At 36.6% G+C, this 23,033-nt stretch overlaps 2 protein-coding genes across 2 annotated transcripts in view; both read right to left on the bottom strand.

Moving 5' to 3' along the window:
• LOC129789442 (uncharacterized) overlaps nucleotides 1-23,033 on the bottom strand; it is an 885,568-nt gene that overhangs the window by 750,165 nt on the left and 112,370 nt on the right. The window lies entirely within an intron of this gene.
• The window catches only part of LOC129789300 (chaoptin), a 316,756-nt gene that overhangs the window by 271,329 nt on the left and 22,394 nt on the right, over nucleotides 1-23,033 (bottom strand). Inside the window, exons 2-6 of the mRNA XM_055826010.1 lie at nucleotides 21,833-22,064; nucleotides 12,717-12,861; nucleotides 11,350-11,460; nucleotides 7,872-11,016; nucleotides 1,489-7,496 (exon numbers count right to left, since the gene is read on the bottom strand). Of these exons, the coding sequence (XP_055681985.1) occupies nucleotides 7,293-7,496; nucleotides 7,872-11,016; nucleotides 11,350-11,460; nucleotides 12,717-12,861; nucleotides 21,833-22,061 (3,834 nt within the window). The 5' untranslated portion in view covers nucleotides 22,062-22,064 and the 3' untranslated portion in view covers nucleotides 1,489-7,292. The remainder of the gene's footprint in view (nucleotides 1-1,488; nucleotides 7,497-7,871; nucleotides 11,017-11,349; nucleotides 11,461-12,716; nucleotides 12,862-21,832; nucleotides 22,065-23,033) is intronic.

Genomic DNA, 23,033 nt, shown 5'->3' with positions numbered 1-23,033 from the left:
ATTATCTTACTATAATATCTTCATAATGTAGTGAAACTAATTTTATAATATTTCGTCATTTACGAGAAAAAGGGGAGGTCGCAATTGGGCGGTGGTCCGAATTGGGCCACGTTCCCCTATGCAATTTTTTTAAAATATCAACTTAAGCTAATTTATTAAAAACAATGTACATGTAAATGTTTGGGAATTTTAATGAAAATATAACAAAATTTATTCTTTAAAAAATTGTACAAAAAACTCAAGGATTTAAATCAATCAAACTTTAATTACATAGTCGCCTGAGAAAACTGTCTCAATGGATTCAACATCTTTTGTACGTATACGTTTTTCTCACACCCCCAACTCATACTCCTTATGGTTCTCACGGGTGAGTTTTGGCAATGGTGATGTTCTTCTTTGGCACATAGTGCTGAAAATCTTCAAGTTGTATCGCACAAACCGAACATAAATTCTTGAATACATTTCCCTAGGGGAATGAGTATGCGGGGGAATGGGGCTCTCTTTGGAAGTGAGAGAGAAGTTTCCAGTCAGATAAACTTTTCTCGCGAATTGAAAATTTCGCAATTCTCGGCGCAGCTCAAGCTTGAATAATTGACAGTCTTTAATGTGCCATAAAGCTCAAACTGGTGTGCGAAGGATCTTGCAAGCTTTTCGTGATGGCGAAGGAATTATTTCGCATTGTTTCACGGAGGATGGTGAACACGAATAATTGGGAGATTTCTCGTATTGTATGCTGCGGGTAGTCCAATTGGAATGAAGGGGGTGTTGGGCAACGATGGCTTAAACACATGCAGACACATAGTACTGCTCGAAAATCCTCTCTGGAGGATATGGAAATGCGCAGATTATAATTTCCTTTTATGTTGCCCAAAGTCGCTCTTGGGTGCTCATCCTTCACACCCATACTCATGCCCAAAATTGAAAATCTCTGCAAAGCCCTCGGACTTAAGACAACAAGTGCCGCCTTCAGTGACATCGAAATGTTCCATCTCAGATGATGGGTAGAGTGAGGAGAAAAAAATTCTCAAGTTGTATACAAATTATCAGATTAACCTCCTTTTGCTGTGAGTAGAATTGAAATACAAGCAAAGTTTCTTTTTTCACTGTATGTATGCTGGTTTAAAATAATTTTATAACTAAAAGATTTGATTAAATTAATTAAATATACTTTATGTTGTAGTTCAAACAAAAGAGGGTACTCTTTTAGTAATATTTTAGTTGAAAATAAATTAGATGAAAATAACTAAGACAGTCACAAAAAAACTTACCTTTCATAGCTTCTATATAAACATATATTTTCCATAAGTCATTGCACACAAAAACTTAAGAATAAAATTCTGGGGAACACTGGAAAAAGTTTTCATCTTGTGTTCCAAGTAGATTGCTGAATTGCTTTTCTTGCACAATTGCTGCTAAATCGAGCAATAGAATGGAAAAGCTTCGGAGACGAAGTTCGCATGGGTCAATGGGGGGTTGGTGAAGTGAAACCATCATTATTTCGATTTCTATATAATATCGTATAGAATTTATTCTTCCATTCCACGCGCCATTCTCTCATCACCATTAGTTGATAATAAGAATGTCATTACAGTTGATTAGTCTGTAAAACTATTGTGTTACAATCAATGCTCATATACCTACAAAATGATATTTACTTGGCAATAGCACTTACAGTGCTCTCTCAAAGAGATTCCTCTCACCCAACTTATATTTATTCATTGAATCTCATTCACAAAATGTCACAGATAAATTTACAATTAACCTTCATTCTATATTTATTCAACCTTAATCTTTATCATCTATATTTGAGACTTAATTATGTAATTTGTATTTACAGTTTATACTCCTTTGCACGCCTTCACTATATGAAATTTACTTTACAGAGGGGTTGTGCTGCACAGTTCGCATTCTCATCTAAAATTTTGTTTGAAATGTCATGTGCTCTCATTCTACGGTAATTCTTCCTAAAATTAATGATATTGCATATCTAAAGTATCGCAGATTTGTGCCTACTACATAATGATACTATCTTTCTCATTTTATCATGATTTTTCAAAGATATTATTTATTATTAATCACACACAGCTTTTTCCTTGTCATTGAAAAGGTGAAAATTTTGGATGGAATTTGGATTATATTATCCGTGACATTTTTTTTTTGAGGGGAAAAATTGAAAATTTTCCAGAGAAAAAAAAAATAGGGACTAAATCGTATTTATTCTTAAACATTTTCATGCGTGAATTCTGTGTCTTATTCCATTTTTTATATATCCATTTCATCCAAAGTATCACCTTCCTCAATTTATTCTGCATATAATTTGATCTCTCTAAAACACTTCTTTGACGTGACGTGCTTACAAATAAAAATATTTTTTGTCATATTCTCTCGTCAACAAATAAAGCATTTTATCACATTCCCTCAATTTTATTTTCTTCCACCCCCAATTCCGCCTCCGCAATGTGTTTATTTTGATGAAAATTCCCTCCTGTATGATTTTCAAAATGTCAGCAATAATTGTAATAATGATCTCATTTGAATTTTGTTACCAAAAAAAAATCCTCCCATCCCCCCCAGCTTCACTGTGCCTTTCATTCTCTTCAGCAGAACACCCAGATGCCGGAAGAACCCGGTAGAAATTAGAATATGAGACTACATAGAAGTTTATGTACGCACTCTGGGGCCACAGAAAAAAAAAGTTGGCAAAATAAATTTTAATATTTATTTACACATCTCTGATGGGAAATTCCACTGAAATGATATTATATGTGTTGTACATGGAAACTTGCTCCTCTCTGCATTTATATTTGAATTGTATGGCACGGTAAATTTGGGTCAATTAAATTAAACGTAAAAAATACGTCTGTTTTCTCCCGTTCGCCATTTCCTACCCAGGCGTGCTCTTTTTTGTGCCCCACCGACCCCAAGTCTCTATTTACATGTCAATTTGTATAATTATGATTTAAAATTCACATAAAATCGTATAATATTTCTGTTTACCGGTTCATGCGAAAAATTACGTTAACATGACCAACTGCAATGAACTTCTGTATAACCTTTTTTTCTGCTTATACCAATTTCCATCTTGTTTACAATTGGATGAAAATACATCATATTGTAAAATGACATAATTAAAAAAATCTCATTGCTTCTCTCATGAAATTAATTCATTAAACTGATTTTCATTTAATAATTGGAAAATATTATATTAATATGGTATATTGCGAAATCATTTTGTATAATTCAATTTTTATTTAAATAAAATACAAATTTTTATTTTCATTTTCCAAAAGCTTCTGACTCCCGTAGGCTATCATTGAGCTAGTATGAAAATTTATTTGTAAAAGAAAAAAATCCTAAAACAAATCGCGGATTTAAACAAAAAGAAATTCTAAATGCTTATTTATTAATAATATGAAAGCTTTCATGGAAATTACTTAGTTGAAAATTGTAAGCAGAGTTTAGGAAAAATTTTACCTTGGAAACAAAAAGAGCATAGCTTTTCCTGGGAGGGAAAAATAAATTTTGATTTGAAAATGTCAAATTTACGACATCCTTTATGCGAATTGTTCTCGTATCAGCGAACAACCCAAAACTGTTAAAGAATGTAATTTAGAAAATGGAATATTCGTCATTTGAATAACGAATTTGCCTTTTATGCCGCATCACTTATCGATACGGGGATTTTGCATTCGCGTGTATGTTTTACTGTAAATCCATGTACATATATATACTCCACATAACTCTCATGCCTTGTGTGAACCTTTTCAACTCGCGGTGACACGAATGGCTATTCCCGACAATTTAATATTCGTATAAAATTTAATAGAAATTGCTTATCGTAAATATATCCAGAGATTGTGGCTCTATTTTCCTGCAATAATCATACGCGGTAAAAGAGGGAGCTTTTATATGGATGAAAATGGAAAAAAGAGATGTCATGAAGGGTTTAAAAAAGCACGCAATTTAATAAACCATTTTTCTCTGTTACGAAAAGCACAACAAAATGATTTTTGAACGGAATCAGATGGAGCTTTCACAATAAATAAAGCTTTAATGATGTCAACTGGAGCGAAAGCCCAGGCAAATTCCAAGGAAAAAGACTTTAATAACACTTTATTGCATTTTTATTGGTCACATTTCTGCAGTTAAACGTATTGACATATTTTTGGCATTATATCGGGGATTTTCTTTGATTTTGGGTAAAATCTTTCATGAGAAAATCTCTATTCAAAAGCATTTCGAATTTATGTCGATTTGATGAAATGTCGAGATAAGCTTTAAATGCTATTTTCATATTTTATATCTATTTTATAAATTAATCTAATCTTCATTCAAAAAATTGAAATGATTGCAGAAAATCCAATCATTGCCAATTCTATTTCCTCACCATTCATTTGAAATTTTATTCTTCACTTTTCTGCAGGAAAAAGAATCCGTGAATCAAAGCTGAGTTAATATAGAATATCAAGGTAATTGATCCATGAGTTGAGAAAAAGCTCTAAAAAAAAGCTCAGCAGAGCATATTTCATTGAAACCAGAGAGACAGAGACTTTTCGGAATAACTCTCAGCAATAGAACGTGAATCGACATTTTTCGCGAATTCATACCAAGCTTCTGTATTTTGACTCTCATTTTCCTCGCTTATCGCCAGCATTTGGATTTTAATTAAATATAAAAAGATTAATGATAATTAATGAAATTTACATTTTTCACCCTGCTACATAGGGTGAGAATTCGGTCTTAAACTCATGGAAATTTCTTTCTCTTTAGCCTCTTTAGCGCATAAAACTGACGTGCCAGCGTCTTAAGCAGGCCCAAAAGGGGAGGTCAGCATAAAAAAATATGCGAAAATGAACATTTTACAATATAATTGTTGTGGCAATTAGTAATATACGGTACGGAGCTTTGAGATCTTCTCCCCTCGCCCCAAACACCAATTTCTCAGAGGCGCAAACAATTTTTTCTCCCCAACAAAGAGTGAGTTGTCATGAAGGGGTTGAAGGCGTTTGGGAACCTTAAGCGAAACATGCCGGTAAGCACCACGAGAGGCAAAATGAAGAAAAATAGGTGAAATAAAATAAAAATATCGAAGCGATATGTTTTACCATAGAAAAGGGCAAAGAGATTTGCACGCAAATTGTGAATAAATCACACACAATACTTTACTTGATGTTGGGTGTTCTTACATTGGAGAAATAAAAGGAACTGGCGATGGCTGTGAGGAAAGTGGCTCAATTGGCGAGAGAACGGAGGTATGGGGTGCAATTCACAATATGATTTCCCATTTAAGTATACAAGAGAAATCCGCATGACAATTTTTGAGACGATGGTTATGGGAAAATTTTCCTAAATAGAGTAGGGGGTGAACACAAGAGAAGTTTTGGCGGAAAAAGGAGACGCCGATTTTCTATTTATTCCCATCAATCAGCGTGGAAATATTTAACGAATGAGCGTGATTGCGATCAAGAGACGTCGCGGGGCGATGAAAAATGAGAATGGTTGTCAAAGAATATTTCCATGTGAATTCATTGAGTGTTCAACTTCATGCAGTGATTTTGCACTCTGAAAAAAAAGGCTGACGTAAAAAAAATGAGAAAGTAATCATTATTTACAAAAGCATTCTATTGTGATGATATAAAATTAACCCGTGAGGGCATTCAAAGGTAAAACTCTAAGGTCAAAAATGTTTCAAAAATCATTTGTTGTTAAATTGAAATCAAGTAATCATTTAATTTTAGATAAGATTTGACCTCTTTAAAAAATCCTATTGCAAGATTTCATTGTATTTTAGCTGTGTTTCTTTCAGACACAGCTTTTTTACTCTTCAGATTTAAAAAAAAATCTTCTATAATATTTTGAATCTTTGAGTGTAAATTATTCCACTCACAACTCGCATTGATTTGTCTGAGTGCGCAGCAGTGAAAAGTGCGATGATGGTGAATGAAGTGGGAAGAAAAAAAAAGTGAAAAATCAGTGAGAAAATTGTGCGGTAGATTCTCAAGAGACCACGGATGTGTGTGCGGAAGGTAAATATGACTGATGAGACGGAGATGTTGATTTTTCGTCATGCTTTCCAATTATGGTGTATGGCTTCTTTATAGCGTCTCGTTCACGCCCCCTTCTTGAGTTTTTTTTTTCTTCACAGCAACTTTTGCACCCAACAACCCCCACCCTCCACACACTTGCGAGTCTTCCATCCCCGAACACACGTGGGAATTACAATACTACCCTTCGTCGACTAATAACTCCCAAGTGCAGGTTTGTGTTGGCGTCTCAAATCTTCGCATTTGCGTATTTCGGTACGATGATTATTTTTCCACCACACCATGTGCTAACGCATTTTAATTAATCTCATAACAAAATATTGAGGAGAGCATCTGAGGGTGAAAGAGCGGATAAAACTTTAAGACAAATGCATAAATTAAGGTGGTTTTTGATGGAAAATTAATATATGAAAAATTTCTATTTATACGTTCCCGCATCAGAAATTAATTAAGCTTCGCGTCCAAACCATCTGTTGAATTAATTTAATTAAAATAATTTTGAAGCTTTAAAAATATACCATTTCAATTTCAAATATTTGGGATATATTTATTTATTCTTTCAGTCACTGAGCATGTTTACTTTTGCCCATCTAGTTTTTATTGATTTATGAAAATGAATATCTTTTCCCCCGGATTACCAGTTGATATGAAAAGCTTATTTTTTCGTGTATTCATCCCTGCTGGCCCTGAGGGTAGGGTCTCAAGCAAAGAAAACCTCAAAGCCTCTTTTTTTCGGTACAGTCCTTTGGCTCTGTGTGAAACGTTCTGTGAGAAAAAAGGGCACATCAACTGGAACGTCTTATACACGGTGTGATGGTATGAGGGATATTTTATCCATACCATGCGATTTACTGTGGTGGCAGGAAAAAAATAAATTTAAATTACAAAGTATGAAGTGTGGATTTTTCATTACGGAGGACCCTTCCTTCACCCTCTCCTTATCTTCAGTTCAACACAGAAAAAAAATTACAGCCGTCCCCTTATTAATAAATTTTTCCTCTTTGTGTGTTTTCCACTCTTTTTTTTACCTATTATATATGTATATATATACAAATATTGGGCCATTTGGTGAAAAAAACTGCCCAATTAATTTATCCTATATTCACTTGCCTATGTACACAATCACTCGCTTCTCCTCATGGGAGTCATGGTAAAAAAAACCTATGTATATAATTATTGGGTATTTGCTAATTAAGTCAATTTCCTCCAGCATGGATCTTCTTGCTCTGTATACTCACAGTTTTTGTCTTACAGTATTAAAAAATAGATTATGAGCAGAAGGGCAGGAAAGGTGTGCAGACTAAATAAATGTCTCTGTGGATCTCGGTCGGCGAATCGATGGGCGAAGCTACTGAGTGCACTGGCGTGGCACAGTAAGTCCTCGGGGAAGATCTCCAAGAAAGTCAATTTCTTACCACTTATCGGATCCAGGCAAGTGTTCCCTCTCGCTTGCTGTAAATCAAACAAGTCAGCATTTTTATCCACTCCAAAGGCACCAAAGCACAGAGGATTTATCTGGGAGTATTAAATTAATGGGGTAGGTTCCAGTGAGGCTCATTTTTCCTCACTCACACCAACCCATTCGCCCCAACATTCAGAAGTTATATACATAATCTACTCAGTGGGAGTGCTTAACTCTTCATTTTATAGCCTTCTTTGCTATATAAATTAGTTAAAAGTTTCCACGAAAAGTTTATTAAAAAAAATTCAAAGTTTCAAAGTTTTTTTTTTGGTTTCTTTAAAAAGTGAATCAAAATTGAAAAACATGAGTGTTTTATTCATTATTGCATTATAACTTCTAAGAATATATTAGAATTGAATACTCACTCTGGACATAATTTGCTGTTCATCCTTTGTAACCAAATGAATTTGGACAGTCTCCCTCAACCATCTCCGTAGCCAATGACCAAGCCACACAAGTCCACAATCGCACTGAAGTGGATTTCCGGACACATCAAGTCCACCGATAATACTGCGGGTTCCCACAGCATCCCAGGCGCTGGCGTTGGGATAGAAAGTATCCGGCGACAGTGTGGCCAGAAGATTGTCTGAGATGTCAATTTTGAGGCGGGGCACATGCTTAAGGCCGTAAAAAAGCCCAGGTGGCAAATCATTGATAAGAGTATTCCGCAATCGCACAGTAAGATCCTGACTGCGGGCGAAGCCATTGAAGGCATTCGGTGAGATTGTCTTGGCACGTGGCCCCGTAATGTCGAGGAGATTAATTTTCGTAGCATTTAGCGCTTTCTCAAATAAGCGCTCGTGGATGTGCTCCTCAAGGACGGTGACATGTAGTTCCCGGATTGTTCTCGTGCGGGAGATAATCTCCCCAAGATGGTACTGGGACGTGGCACGGAGGACACGGAGATTTCGCAGTAGTGCAAAAGCATCCGCAGGTAGTTTGACGCCTTCGATTGATAGTTCATCAATAAAGCGTATTTGAGCGAAGTCATGTGCTGTTACTTTCCGTATGGGGTTCCCAGAAAGATCTAGGACACGCAATCTTTGGGGCACACACCGCCCGAAGTGGGTTAAATTGACTATTTTATTGTAGGATACATACAAAACCCGTAACCGTGGTGCATCCCTCAGTGAAGACATATCCTGTATGTGATTCTGACTTATGTCCAATTCAGTTAGTCTAGATTGGGCCACCATAGGCGGCAGGTTGTAGAGCCCCGTGTACCGGAGATTTAGTCTCCGAAGACTAGGTAAGTAGAGAAGCAGCTCTTTGAAATTCGTAGAAACAAGTGGGTTGAAGCTGATGTCAAGTGTGGTGAGATTAGGCAGGTGACTGAATGTATTATCTGGCAGTACGGTGATGCGATTGTGCGCTAATCTCAGTTCAAGAAGGAAATTTGTGTTACTAAACATAGTAGCATCTAAGTACTCTATCTGATTCCCGTCAAGACGTATGGACCGCAATGTAAAGCCAATGTCTGAAAAAGCTGTAGCCGGCCATAGACCAAGGAAATTCTCAGACATATCCAAGTATTCAATTCTCGTATTTATGAATGCATCCCTAGGAAGAGACTTGAGGCGGTTGTTGCGTAGATTTAGCATTCGTAGCTTTTTTAGAAAACCAAATTGCTCAAACTGAAGTTGCTCAATACGATTATCGCTGAGATCTAACTCTTGCAGATTCATTAATCCTTGAAAACTTCTCCTACGGAGGGTACTGATGTTGTTGCTGGACAAATTGAGACAGTCCAACACTTCCAGATCCCCGAATGCATGGTTCGTGAGGAAGGAGATGTTGTTGTGTTGGAGGTAGAGTTTCCTCAGACTTGGACCCAGGTTATGGAACACCCCGGGTTCCGAAAGAAAATTATAGCTAGCATCTAATGTATGTACATATAGATAGGAGCTGAGCTCCCCTTCAAATACTGCAACCTCATTGTGGCTAATATTGAGCCGCATCGGTGTGCTGGAGTTTGAAACGTGCCGAAATGTTTTCAATGAGAATGAAACAAGACTATTAAACATAAGATCTAACGCTAAAAGATTTGGCAAGAAGGCGAAGGCAGCCTCGGTGACATTCCTCAGGCTGTTGTAGGAGAGATCAATGTAGGTGAGGAATGGGAGATTGTGAAAGCAGTGTCGCTCAAGATGACGAATGTTGTTAGATGCTAAATTGACAAATTGCAGCATGATGAGTTCATCAAAAGTGTTGGTGAAGAGTCGTTCGATTACATTGTATGATGCATCGATATCCATTAAGTTTTTATGAATCTCCGGGACGAAGATTGTGCGTGGAAGGACAGTAATACGATTGTAGGCGATGTTGATGAAGGTGAGCTCTTTGAGCGAAATTAATGAATCATCAGGAATGAGTTTGAGATTGTTGTTATCCAAACCTAGCCACATAAGCTCAGTGAGTGGATTCAGAGCTTCAAGAGGTATATCCTCGCGGTAGATGCCAAAGGATAATTCCAGAATTTTGAGAGTTTTCGATATGTTGACGAACGCACTGGGATGTACATAGTGAATGTCATTGAAACTCAAACTTATCTCCTTGATGGATTCCAATCCATTAAATGATCCGTAATTCAGCATTGTGATCTTATTGTTCCGCAGTAGGAGTGTTTGTAGTTCAGCACCCCAAGAAATAAATCCGTTTTCCGGTAAGTCTGAGATTTTATTGTAGCCCATATTGAGGTAGGAGAGTTCTGTGCAATTCTGAAGTGCTTCAGTAGGTATGGTCGTGAAATTGTTACTACTGAGGGAAAGAACTTTAAGTGTTGATGGTAAATGCGGTATGTGGTTGATTTCATTGGCTGTCAAGTAGAGATATCGAATACGATTGAGGTTTTCGAGTCCCTCGAACACATTGCTTAGGTGGTTGCGTTCCAGATCCAGGTACTCAAGGGTGTTCTCAATACCGGAAAATGCCATTGCATCTGCGAAGGCTATCCTGTTAAAAGCGAGAACAATATGCATGGCGGAAGTGCCTTGAAAGGCATTAGGTGGTAGGTTCACGAGGAAGTTATTTTCTAAATTGATAGCTTTCGACCGAATAGTGCTGTTAAGCATTTGGCTAGGGATGTGCGTCAATTCGTTGAAGCTTAGATCTAACTTTTCTAGATGCAGCCTATTAACAAACTGCACTCCATTTATGCTGACTATGAGGTTGTCTTTTGCAGATATAATCTTGATGTCATGAAGATGCTCAAATGCAACTACTGGAAGTTCCGTAAGGACATTTCGGGAAAAGTCACATGTAACAAGAGATCGTGGCAGAGAATTGGGTCCAACGTAGGAAAGTCGATTCTCCCCAAGGTTCAGCCATACCAGCTTTCGTAATTTGGCAAATGTTTTCGAAATGGCGCTCAGTTGCGATTGAGTGCCATTATTGATTTTTCGTTCATCGTATGGTGACGAAAGTTCAGTTATTGAATTGCCCGAGATATGCAGACTTCGCAGTGATTCCGTCAAGCTACCCCAATTGCCATTGAGTTCCTCAATGTGGTTCCTTTGGCATATATATGTGTGTGTGCGGTAGTTTGCATGGACGACGGGGAGGGTAGAAAGGTGGAAAACATTGTAGTAAAACATGTGTGAGCAATAGCAATAATAATAATGGTCTGCAATAAATTCAGTCAAGGAATTTGCCACACTCTCAACCTAGCTCTCTCACACCCTCTACACTCGCACTCTGTGTCATGTCTCTTGGAAAGCTCATTCAGATTGCTCGACTCTTAAGGGTACACACACGCACCCCCCTCCAATATAACCCACCCGGAATGCGGATATGTTTTAGCATGGGGGTGGGTTGGAAGATATAGGGGACTCAAGTGACACTTACCGCTGTGCCACCAAGCGAGTCAGCGTCTGGATGTTGTGCAGGGCCTCCAGGCACAGCGAGTGTAATGAATTGCCCGACATGTCCAGTGTTATTAGAGAATGTGTCATCGAACTGAAATGTAAGGCAAGCAGAAGTGGATGTGATTAATATCCCTTTGACCCTACCATCTATGCACATTTTTTCCCAACCCCAAGAATTCCTCAGTAAATCAAGATTGGGAAGCAATCCACGTCAATTGACTGACAATACAAATATTGATTTTTTTTGTACCAAGTGCCGCACCGGAGAAATATAAATAACGAGAAAGACGCAATAAACTAAATTAATATTGGACTTCATTTCAGACGGCTTGCTCAGGGAGTAAGTGATGAAGGGGAAGCAGATGCTGAATGCTGAAAAACATTTATTTTCTCTCAATTTCCCAGAAAATTGCTCTTATTTTCACTTCATGAGGAGCTCTACAAAAGACAGAATAGTCGCTTTGAGAGAAACTCAAATAGTTGTGATTGAATCCACAAAGCCAAGCACAAAAGCTTATCAGAAATTCTAGGAAATGTAAAACAAATTTTCTGATGATAAATTGAGAAAATGTAAATGCTGAGAAATTGCAATTGTACTGAATAAAGGGAAGCTAAAAGGATAAGCTCTATTAAAATTTTAATCATGAAATCTCTTAGAGAAGCTTTTGGAATGCATAGAAAATAATTTGATATTGACATTAGATTGTATAATAGGCAAATAGGGATATTGCTTTGATTGTTGTCAATGTGAACCTATTGATTGTCCTGACTACTCCTAATTAATCTACAACATCTATGAACACATATCCATGTTTTTGAATAATCTAAAATACTTTATGTACGAAAAAATAATCCTTTATAAAAAAATAACCCTAAATTTCCTTCCATGTTTGATTGAAATTCATGGGTGGAAAATGCCTTGAAAATTGAAACAGAGCTTTTATGAGGGAAATAACAAAAAAAAGCGAGGGACATCGTCTGGAAAAATGTATTTCAGCGCAAATGAGAAAAGTTTTTTCGGGATCTAGATGGTGGGGGGCGAACCATCATCCATCTACGTTGCGTGTCACGGAATATTGTCGCACATCTTAAGAATTCATTATCAATTATAAGTTTTATGCCTGTGCGCCACATTCATGGCATTGGTCACGGCAGAAGAGCAAATAAAAGTTCTCACATAAAACTATTAAAGCTCATCCACCCGCGCAATTCTTGTGGGGGGCACACTGAAATGATTATGATCCCATTTACATATAAAAATTCAACATTTTCGCCTGTTATTCCCCACTTGCTTCCCGTCCCATCTTTTTGTCCTTTTGTACTGTGTCCTGTGGGATGTGTACTTACTTGAAACTTTTTTCCAAGATTTCATGAATATCGTTGTTGACAAGCTTCAGTGATTCCAGTCGTAAGCCCTGAAAAGTTTCCTCGTCAACGCTCTGCAGATGTGTCTGAGAGATTTGAATGTGGCGGACACTGTTGTGCAGAAAGACTGCAAAAGAAATTAAATTTTATACACATTTTTGACTCTCGCCAACATGGAAACATGATGGAGCAATGTTGGGTGGTGGTGAGGAAGAATACAACCGAAAAATTGAGGGAATGGGACCATGAGAAGAATGTGGTGTAATGGAAAAGACGACGGCAGTGAATTTAAATTCTTATCTGATTTAATCTTCGTCCGGAGAAATGAATGAATGGATGATGGTCGTGCAAATGAATGGACTCCAATCCTTTTCTAATGCAATTACCATTTACAGCCTTTATTAGCTTCCCACCGTCCTTATGCCTTATATACATGTACAAGTTGGCACCTTTTTCCTCCCCCATTAAGACTACATGTTGTGCACATTTATTCGTATCCTCATGATTATGCTAAAATTTAAACTTTAGGAAACTTCCAAATGGATTTGTAAGCCAGTTAGACTTAAATGTATTAAGTTAGATTGAGACATTCTAAGAAGGGTAATCTAATGAGGGGTATATCGTTTAAAGTTTTTTTTTTTAAATTGTCGCCTCTTTAATTTTCTTTATAAACATTATCACAGTTTTCTGTGTTAACACAGTTAAAATAAAACGTTTAAAGGGCATTATAAATAAAACTTGAAATAAATTTTAATATTATCAATTCTTTTTTTAATCTTAAAATTAAATTTTCAAACACAAGTCAGTTAAATGGACTTTCTCCGTATACTGTTGGTATAAAATGTTGTCTGTTGAATATTATGGTGAAATCAGTGCAATTCATGAAATAAATAAGTTTAATTGCTGAATTTGATTTCTTTTGACTTTCAATTTGTATGTTCAAAACTGCTTCAAAGTCATAACAAGATTTCCAATGAAGTTGGAATTTTCGCCTCCATTAAATTGAGTATTCAAATTGAGGATTAAAAAAGATTTTCCACAATCTCCTAGTTGATTAGTGAAATTTTTTTGTTAAAAACCGAGATTTTGCATTTTTAAATCTTCTCTTTTTGCATGGGCTCAGCGACTAACAAAGCTAATTCAGCGTATTTTTCCCATTTGCCATTTTCATTCACTATGTCGGCGACTTATATGAGACATTTCCAGGAAGAAGAGCTCACCACGTCGACCTAAAATAAACTGCAAGCGTAGAGAAAGCGAGAGGCAGCGACTCAGATGGAATATTGAAATGAAGAAATTTCATTTTGCAAATGGAAAATGAAACAAGTCACATGCAAGGTGTATTTTCACCCAATTCACCTCTCAGAGGATGTTCTTTGCATGACTCTGCAGAATTTTCATGATATTTATGTGCAACGCGGCATGGGAACGTGAGCAGATATCACAATTTGTATGAGTTTTGCGATTATAATTGCCATTCAGACTCTCTCACTAAGTGAGTTTCGAATCAATTTACAATTTTTCCCAAGCAGAAACAATTAATCAAAAAAATATCGATTGCTAAAAATTCCCTTCATATATGCATGCTACATACATACATTTTTTGTGACAAACAAATCAACTTCAGGACCAATATTGATGAGATCCATATGGACTCAATATTGCTTTGAATAGACTTTGGACAGAGTACGATAAATTTTAACGTGACACATTGCAAATCATTCATTCATGTGCACCTGTACTCATTTTCTGTAGTATTTTTCCCATATGTGCTGGAATAAATTTTGTAAAAAACAAGTTTTTATTTATTTTTTAATCCATATTGTTTGAATATCGTCGATGAAGTATTAGACGCGAAACAACACTAACGTCATTGTTTACATTCTTTGACAGCTTTTCCCTACTGATTACAGTGAAAAATAAAAGTCTCATTAGCGATTGATAATTAAAAAATAATTTAATTCTTTTTCAACAAAAATTCAATTGTGAAAGGGAAAATTTAGCAATGTTAGGGGAAAAAGCCTAAAATATCATATTTCCTAGGTAGATAGAACAAAATGATCTGAGAAAAAAGTTATAGGGCAGTAAATTTCCTAAAGAAATGAGCTATACATTTTGCTTTATCTATTTGGGAAATATGATATTTTGAGCTTTTTCTAAACCCTTAAGTGACTTTTTTAACCCCGGTCTCCCCTACAGATAAAATCGCAGCTTTTGCGGCTTAATAGACATAACGACATTAGTATATTAATACATATAATTATACATTTCAAAAGCATTCTTTGCGAACAGAGTGTTGTTTTAATGGTGAAATGACAAGTGAGATTATAAATGCAAAAATATTGGAAATTTTGTTATTTTTAATCGGATTAAGATGCGTTGTTTAAACATGATATTAAGCAGAGGTGCCATTTGGTTGATTCTGCTTTCATTGCAAACAAAAATTGAAAATGTATTTTCTTTTTTTTTTGTACATACAGTGAAAATACTATTTAAATTGAGTGGAATTAAACATGCAAATCGCATGTGAAGCGTAGGTATGAATTATTTCCATGTGTGGTGGCGATTGCGGCAAAAATCAGATATCTACTCTCTTTTATTAAAAAAAAAATCATTCATAAAACCATATATGGATTTTGTGTATGAGATGGATAAAAATCAGCGAGCAACAGGGAAAGCCATACTATGTGGATGGGATATGAATCAAATTGATAGACAGTGGATCTTTTCGGGTGGAAGTAATGAAAGACGATTGGTTGGGCATTGTGTGATTTAATCGCAAAAGTTGGGATATTGAGAAAGATGGCTATATGGCCACAGATATATAGTTCAAAACGGCTTGTGAGCACTTTCATGCCAAGAGGCAATCATGTCAGCAGCAACATGTATACAATAAGGGATTCAGGCGCACGAGGCAGAGAGGAGTTCCATCGAATAGCAACAGAGAGTGACTGATGACCATTACAATTGTGATTCTGATCAACAATTTCAATCGATTTCCACTCCCACGGAGGCGATATTCATATAATGTGTACGTACATACAGGACGCTATCAGAAAACAAGAAGAAAAACTGGAGGAGATTCAGCTATGTTCTATATGTATGTATGTCTTTGTCTTTAAACTTGAGGCTGATAAAAAGCTTTCTTTTTCATCTAAACGATCTTTCAAACAATATTGAGTTAATTCGAAAACTGAAAAAAAAACAATATCTACGAAATATTTAACCTTGAACAATTCTGGATAATTATTAGAGGAATATTAGCATATTCTAGTGCAAATGATTGAGAGAAGATATATAATAGAATTACAAGAGTTGAGTTGAATGTTGATTGTAATCAATTAATCAGCTACCATACTGATTGCCTCAATTCCAAGATTAAACTGAATACGCCCTCATAATTTACATATTCAATCAGCATACCCATATAATCTTAAAGGATTGAAACAAGCAATATTTAATCAGATCATTCATCTTTGGTAGTATCAACTCTAATTAAGGTACCAAAATCCACCTGAGCATTGCCTCTACTTAAATTGAAGATGGAAGAAAATTGAGGGTGAATTAGAGATAATACGTGAATTGAATTCAATCGATTCTTAGTCATTATAATGAGAAATTAATTAAGCTCATTAATTATTTGAGTGCACATATTGATTGAAAGTGCCTCCACATTCCAGCCACATCACCCCCAGTTTCAACGATTCCGCGGAAAATCATAGCAACATTGCTATATATCCGAATGAGCTTTTAAATGAGAGCTTAATAACAGTTTGAGAGTTGAACAGAGGGCAGAAAAATGTTTTGAACTTTTTTTTTCATACAACTGCAAAAACGTCAAACTCATTGGAGGGAGAGCATTTGCAAAAAAATCAATATTGCAATTTCATTTACACTCCAGTGCAATATTATAAATTATTCAAAACGTGACTTTGTCATTCGCGCGCCACTGCAGGGGTATTTCATGTTATACTTTTTTTTTCATTGCACACCCCAGAATAATTAAAATGCCACCACAAAAAGTGTGATTTACAATCGGGGAGTGGCTTAGTGGGTGACTAAAAGGGTAGGTATTAGAGATATGATTTTGATATGATTTCCGCCAAAGCAAATATTGAATTTAATGTGCGCCGTATCAACAGGAAACACTTGTTAGCCGACTGTAATTGTTCTACATCCTGTATACAATTCCAAAAGGAAAAACCACAAGCATGCTTCAATGGGTTCTACATATAATAGTATATCCGATGGGCAGAGGCGGCTGGTTGTCAAGAATGAACGTACCCTCATACCCCTTTGTTGGTCAATTGCTCCCATCATAGCTGGTGATATCCACCCACATTCAAGAGAATGAGGATTTGGAAGCTATTGAGCACTCGTTGGTAAAGATTTCCTTATCCCCAGGACACACCCTCGTTTCTTCATATGGTAAATTAACAATAAGCATCGTGAAATGGAATTTCGGATGTCCGTCCCCTAACAGGAACCCTTTGGAACTTTCCTTGTTAGAAAAAAACAAGACTTGAGGGTTTCGGTGCGTTTTTTTGCCGCAAAGAGTGGAGTGAAAATTTTCTGGAGGTATATTTTGTGAATAAAAATGCGGGTACACTGTTAAACAGCAAAAAATATCTCATTGTTAAATTATTTATTTGATTCAACATTGAATTAAAAAATTTTGAATTGGACCTAATAATTTTAGTTCAATCAATTTTATCTCTATCTTAAAACAAAATTGTGAGACAATTTAGATTAAGTTTAAAACTTAATAAAATCCTATTTTCTAAAACAATTTTAAAAAGCAAAGTATTACCTTATGAGAAAAATCATATGCAAAAAATCTCTTTCTCTATGGAGATTAGAAAAAGAAACCAATAAAAGTTTAGAAAAGTCTCAAACTTTCCTTAAGTAATTTTTTTTGACTACTCAAGAAATTTTCTCTTAGTGTAGTCCTTTAGGGGATTGGCAGAGAGACCTTCTCTTATGGTGCTTTTTTCATACACACGAGTGGGTTATAGAGAAGAAAGTCTGAGATTATTATCAAGTCTTTCCGGCTTAAATGAGGTTATTCCGCAATGTCATGCCCCGGCTCATTCTATTTCATTCTCTTCATGCCATACAATTCAGTCCTAGAGAAAATTGTGTGGTTTTTTCCTACCTTCAGGAGGGAAAGTCTCTCACTGTGACTTCTGGATATATGCCGTGTGTGTGCAAATAAAACATGAAGCCTATTTATGGTTTGGAGGAAACAACAAATATTCCGTCTGTGAGTATTTCCTGTTACTCCGAGGGTGTCTCTTTGCCACGCTTGATGGGGTTGCTGGGGTTGCTGCAGGGTTTGGGGTGGATGGAAAATAGGCTGGGTGGATCACAAGGAGCTTTTGTTACTCCAAAGGGGAGGACTATTTCCTTGGGAATATTCTCTGTCTTCCAGCATGCATCCCATACACTTGTAGCACTTAAGGAGCTGGGTGCCGCGAGGGGGATGTCGTACTGATTTACCTACGAATGGGTGGTGCGGAGAAGAGCTCGTGGTGCCTTCTTCCGCAACCAGAGTTTACAACTTCAACATAGCAAATGAATAAAATTGTTCCATTCTTTTTGCCACACCCGCAGATAAAACATCATACAGAGGGATGGTCCCCGCGCGGTATGGTGTGGCAGGGCTGTGAGAACAAATATAAAAAAATAAGACAGAAGCAACAGAAGTGGGAAAAACAAAAAAAAACTTTACAACTGGAAACCTTAATGTAGCAGGAGAAATTATATACAGAATGCTCAATGTTGTGGGTGAGAAAGAAACACAGCAGTGTTGCTGGAGAGTCTATGGTGAAGATGAATGCTTCGGTGTGAGCTTCTCTAGTTGTCGCTGTAAGAACTAATTGTCTTCTAAAAAGAGTCTCTTTCTTTTTTTTATACATTTACTTTTCCTTTCCATTTCCACCCCCGACTCAGAAACACACCTGAATGGATGAACAAAAAATGCGATGGGGATTGTGAAAAAAAAAACCGACTTTTAGCAAATCGCATTTGGCTTTTATGTCATGCGGTTGTAAAAGCACACAGAGCTGCATAAAAGACCTTTATTTTTCTGACTCAATTTAGCGGAAAGAAGAAAATTCTGGTATATTTTCCTGTGCAAATTGTTAGATTTTTATTTCTCTGTTCAAAGTGAGGAAATAACAATTTCACGTTGTCCATAAATGAAAAGCTTCCCAGTACCCAGTTATGAAGAAAGAGCAACAATTTCGCATACCAACCACATTCAATTTGATTTTTTTGAGCATTTGACTATAAAGGATGGGTCTTCAGGTGAAAATGTTATGTTTTTGCCAAAGAATTTTAATTTGCGTGTAAAGCTTTCATCCCATATTCCAGAAAAAAATTATAAAGATAACATTTTATATAGAATTAACATGGAAAAATAAATTTCATTAGTAATTTAGGAAAAAAATCTATTTAACATTAATTCAATTGTTTAAGTTTTAGAATGCAAAAGCTTTCATAGAAATTCATGAGATAAAATCTTCTTCCACAATTGAGCAAAAATAAAATTAAAATAATAAAACGCTAAAGGACAGACGAACCCCATTTAAAACACTTTGTTGCACTTGGCACAAGAAAAACTTCGACAATTGGTGCAATTTTAAAGAGTTGGAACGCCAATAAAAGTAATGTCTCAAGCTCGATTGGAGCATACCGTATGTCGGCAAAGCTATTAAGTCACACATTCTAAAAACAGCTACACGATGCTGTGTAGTGCATACGAAAAAGGTTATTAAAACGGACACTTTCCCGGGTGTTTCAATTTATTTATTGTCGCAACAGGAAAATGAGAAACGAACTCACACTTCCTTTTCTTTTTTTTTCGCCATGATTGAACACCCACATTAAAGCTCAAGCAATGTGGAGGTGTGGGAAGCAATTTCCCGATTTGCAGCACCGGAATTAGATTTTCGTGCTTTTTCCTCTTTCATTTTCGCATTTTTGCCTCGCCTTGCACGCGGGGGGACACAATTAAAATGTGCCACCTACCTCACACACACACCCCATCTCCTTCAAACCTCCCGTTGTTTCCGCAAATACCAATAATTTTAAGTGTGGCGATAAAACATGAGCCAAGTGGGAAACAGAGGACGATCGTCTAATCAGCAATCGTGCCACAACAGACGTTGGTTTGTATTTCGGTGGGGACAAGAAAAATGATGGACCATTAAGAACATGAGGAATTTTTTCCTCTTAACTTTTCACCTACCCACCTCGTTTGAGCACCCGACTCTTTTACACATCATAAACCCACACCCTCATCCCCTATGCTTCGTAGCACCAGGAGCCCGCAACAAAAGGGGAAACTAATAAACATAAATCACTTATGATATTTCAACATATAAACATCAAGTGGAATTGTGCGATGTTTGCTATGGGAGCGCACTACAAAAGCTCCCCCGACTCCATGATGGGTTTTTCGCCACCCATTCTCTAACCCTTGGCCTTTCGGCGCTCCATCTCACCCTCGTGATCCCTTGAACAGGTGAAAAGAAAGAAAACCCGACGAGTCATGTCCATTACAGTATGTGTGTACATTCTATGGGGAGAAACACATTGAGTAGAAAAGAAGCCCTTATGGAGCAGAAAGGGCTCACGGTGTTGCAGATGGGAAAGCACATTGAATAGTTTTTAATCCATTTTCCAACCATGAGAAGTATATAACTGTGTAGAAAATTCACTACAACTTCGACAAAATATACTTTATTCCTTTTACTCCATCGCACGTGAACAGAATCAATAGAGGTTGAAATTTTACTATAGATACACCCATCTGTTGTTGGTTAAGCAACCATAAAGCTAGCTTGAATGCATAGCAAAATATAGTTGAATCCACTGAATGTTTCTATTCAAAACATCTTGATTTTTTAAATAAGTGATTCAAATTATAAAATAAAATTTGAAAAAAAATCTTTCTTTAAAAATTTTAATCAATGTATTTCTACATTCTAGCAAAAAATTATCTGCATAGGAATGAAAAATAAAAGTTTACCTTCGTCAAGGTTTAAGCTTTTGAACTTTACATGGAGGGGATAGTGTGAAGCTTAACCCTCCTAAACCCTTCACTTTATTTATGATCGTCTAAATTGAAAATTGCTATTGACAGCCTGTCTCTCACAATTTGACTGACATTGCTTTTTCTCATGGGTAAACCTTTTTATTTCATGTTATTCAGCTGAAAATATTACATTTTGGTTTTGCTTCAATTTTTTGTTTGTTTGTTCTACTAAAAAAAATCCAATGCCCCTGTGAAAACCCTTTTGAACAAATACTAAATGGTATTTGTCATGTGATGAAAATCTGCAGAGCAGCTCCCCTTTTTGTTAGGTAGGTATACTATATGTATTGTATATGTAACGTCGTTTTCGTATTTCTAAATTTAAAAAGATTATGTGATTTGGGACGATTATCAAAAAAATAAAAAAAAAGTAAAATGGTAAATGTCGCAAACCACGCGAAACGATGAAACTCCAAAGGGGCTTTTGTGCTCTATATCGATTGAGTTTGGGGATTTATTGGGAGGAAAGGTGCTCCCGGAAAGCGGCCTGGAGATTTACTACAATGTTTGGGGGAAGGGGGAAGCATGGGGTGTAGACAAAAAGGCAAAAGAGGCAAAGAGTGAACTGGAGAGGGATTGTAAATAAATCTCAATCTGGCCCCAATATTGGCAATTACGTGTAGTCAGGGTATAAAGTGCTTTCCACATTGGGTGGGTTTCATTCACAACCACCCTCCCCCTGCCACATGAATGAGGTAGCGCACACGGCACGGAGCTAATAGTGCTGGGATTCGTGATTGGTGCTGTGGATCTTCTGGCCCATTCAAACATTTTACCGCAACCGACATTTGTCTGTCTCTTTAGCATAAGCGGGCTCGGGACCTAAATGCACTGCCAATGTGGGTAATACTCTAAACATCCCGGGGTTTACTGTGTGTAAGGGTTTAAGAGCAAACAAAAACCCCGGGCCAGGGGGAGACGAATGGGAACAAATTCTCCTTTCCCTTCACCACCTCATGCCGTATATAACCGAAAACTAACTAGGTAATTAACTTACCAGGAAATTTATAGAGTGAAACCTCATTGCAATTAATTTGAAATAAAGAGGTCTCGTTGGGCAGACTTGCGCACTGGCACATGGGGTTGAGGGGGCACGAGTACAGGATATCCTGGCTTGTGTACAGCTGCATATCTCTCGTGTCCAATTTCCACGCATCCGATGACTTGAGCCAATAGATCATCGATATGGATATGATGAAAACGTGTGGCCCTCGGCGTCCATCCATTTCCTGTCAAAAGCACCCCAATTTTAACACATGACTTCAAGCAAAAATGATCTGTGTGCCATCTATTGCCATCTTTTCATACACTCACTGCATGGTCATTTCTTGGAGTGACTTTTCAATTCATTTTTGCACACTCAAAGAACATACATAGCTCATACAAGCACATTCAGTACCATGTCACACCACTTGAAGCCCTTTTGTAACACTATTCAATTGATCGATTCGTTTGAAAATGTATCTACAAATAGGATGTAGTTTGCAATATATTTTAAACTATCATTTAGTTCTATCTTGGAATATTTTTTTTTTCAAAATTTACATTTATTTTTTTTCGTATTGTATCAACTCAAAGTTATGAATTTTAAACTTTTTCTTAAGAAATTCCTTTAAATGCTCTCTTGCTCAGTTATTAAAAGATCTGTAGCAGAAAATTTGAAGGGGTTTTAATTAGATTTTCGTTCAGTGAAATGTTTATAAAGCTCTACGATCATGTTCTACCCCAAAAGTCCACATATTTGTTCATTACCGTAAGATGCTTCAATAAGTAAAGTATTTGGTGGAGAAAATGCCGATATGGTGCGAAAACGCTTTTAACAAACTTTCAAACTTCCAAAGTGAACAGATAGAAAGTTAGAAGTGGAAGAAATTGAGCATTAATGGGTATAAGAAATTATTTAACACCCCTTTAATGATGAGTGACGTTTCATATTTATACCTTTATAATAATAGCAAAACAAAGCTTTAGGCTTCATTAATTAATCACCTGGTCTGGTAAAAGCGCACGCCTAATTATCCCATCGTCTAACAATTGTAGCCGAGCTTGTGGACTTTTTATGCTTTCTATATAGGTACAACATGCTGTCGGTTTTCATGCCAAGAAGGCAAAAGTGTCGAGCAATCTTTTACTCCCATTGGGCTCGTTGAAGTCTTATAGGAAGCTCCTGTTTATATCTATTATGTATTTTGTCACCA

Source organism: Lutzomyia longipalpis, chromosome 2 (assembly GCF_024334085.1).
Source record: "Lutzomyia longipalpis isolate SR_M1_2022 chromosome 2, ASM2433408v1".
NCBI classification, from domain to species: Eukaryota; Metazoa; Arthropoda; class Insecta; order Diptera; family Psychodidae; genus Lutzomyia; species Lutzomyia longipalpis.
Note: the sequence above shows the minus strand (reverse complement) of the source record. Positions and strands in the feature narration are given on the sequence as shown.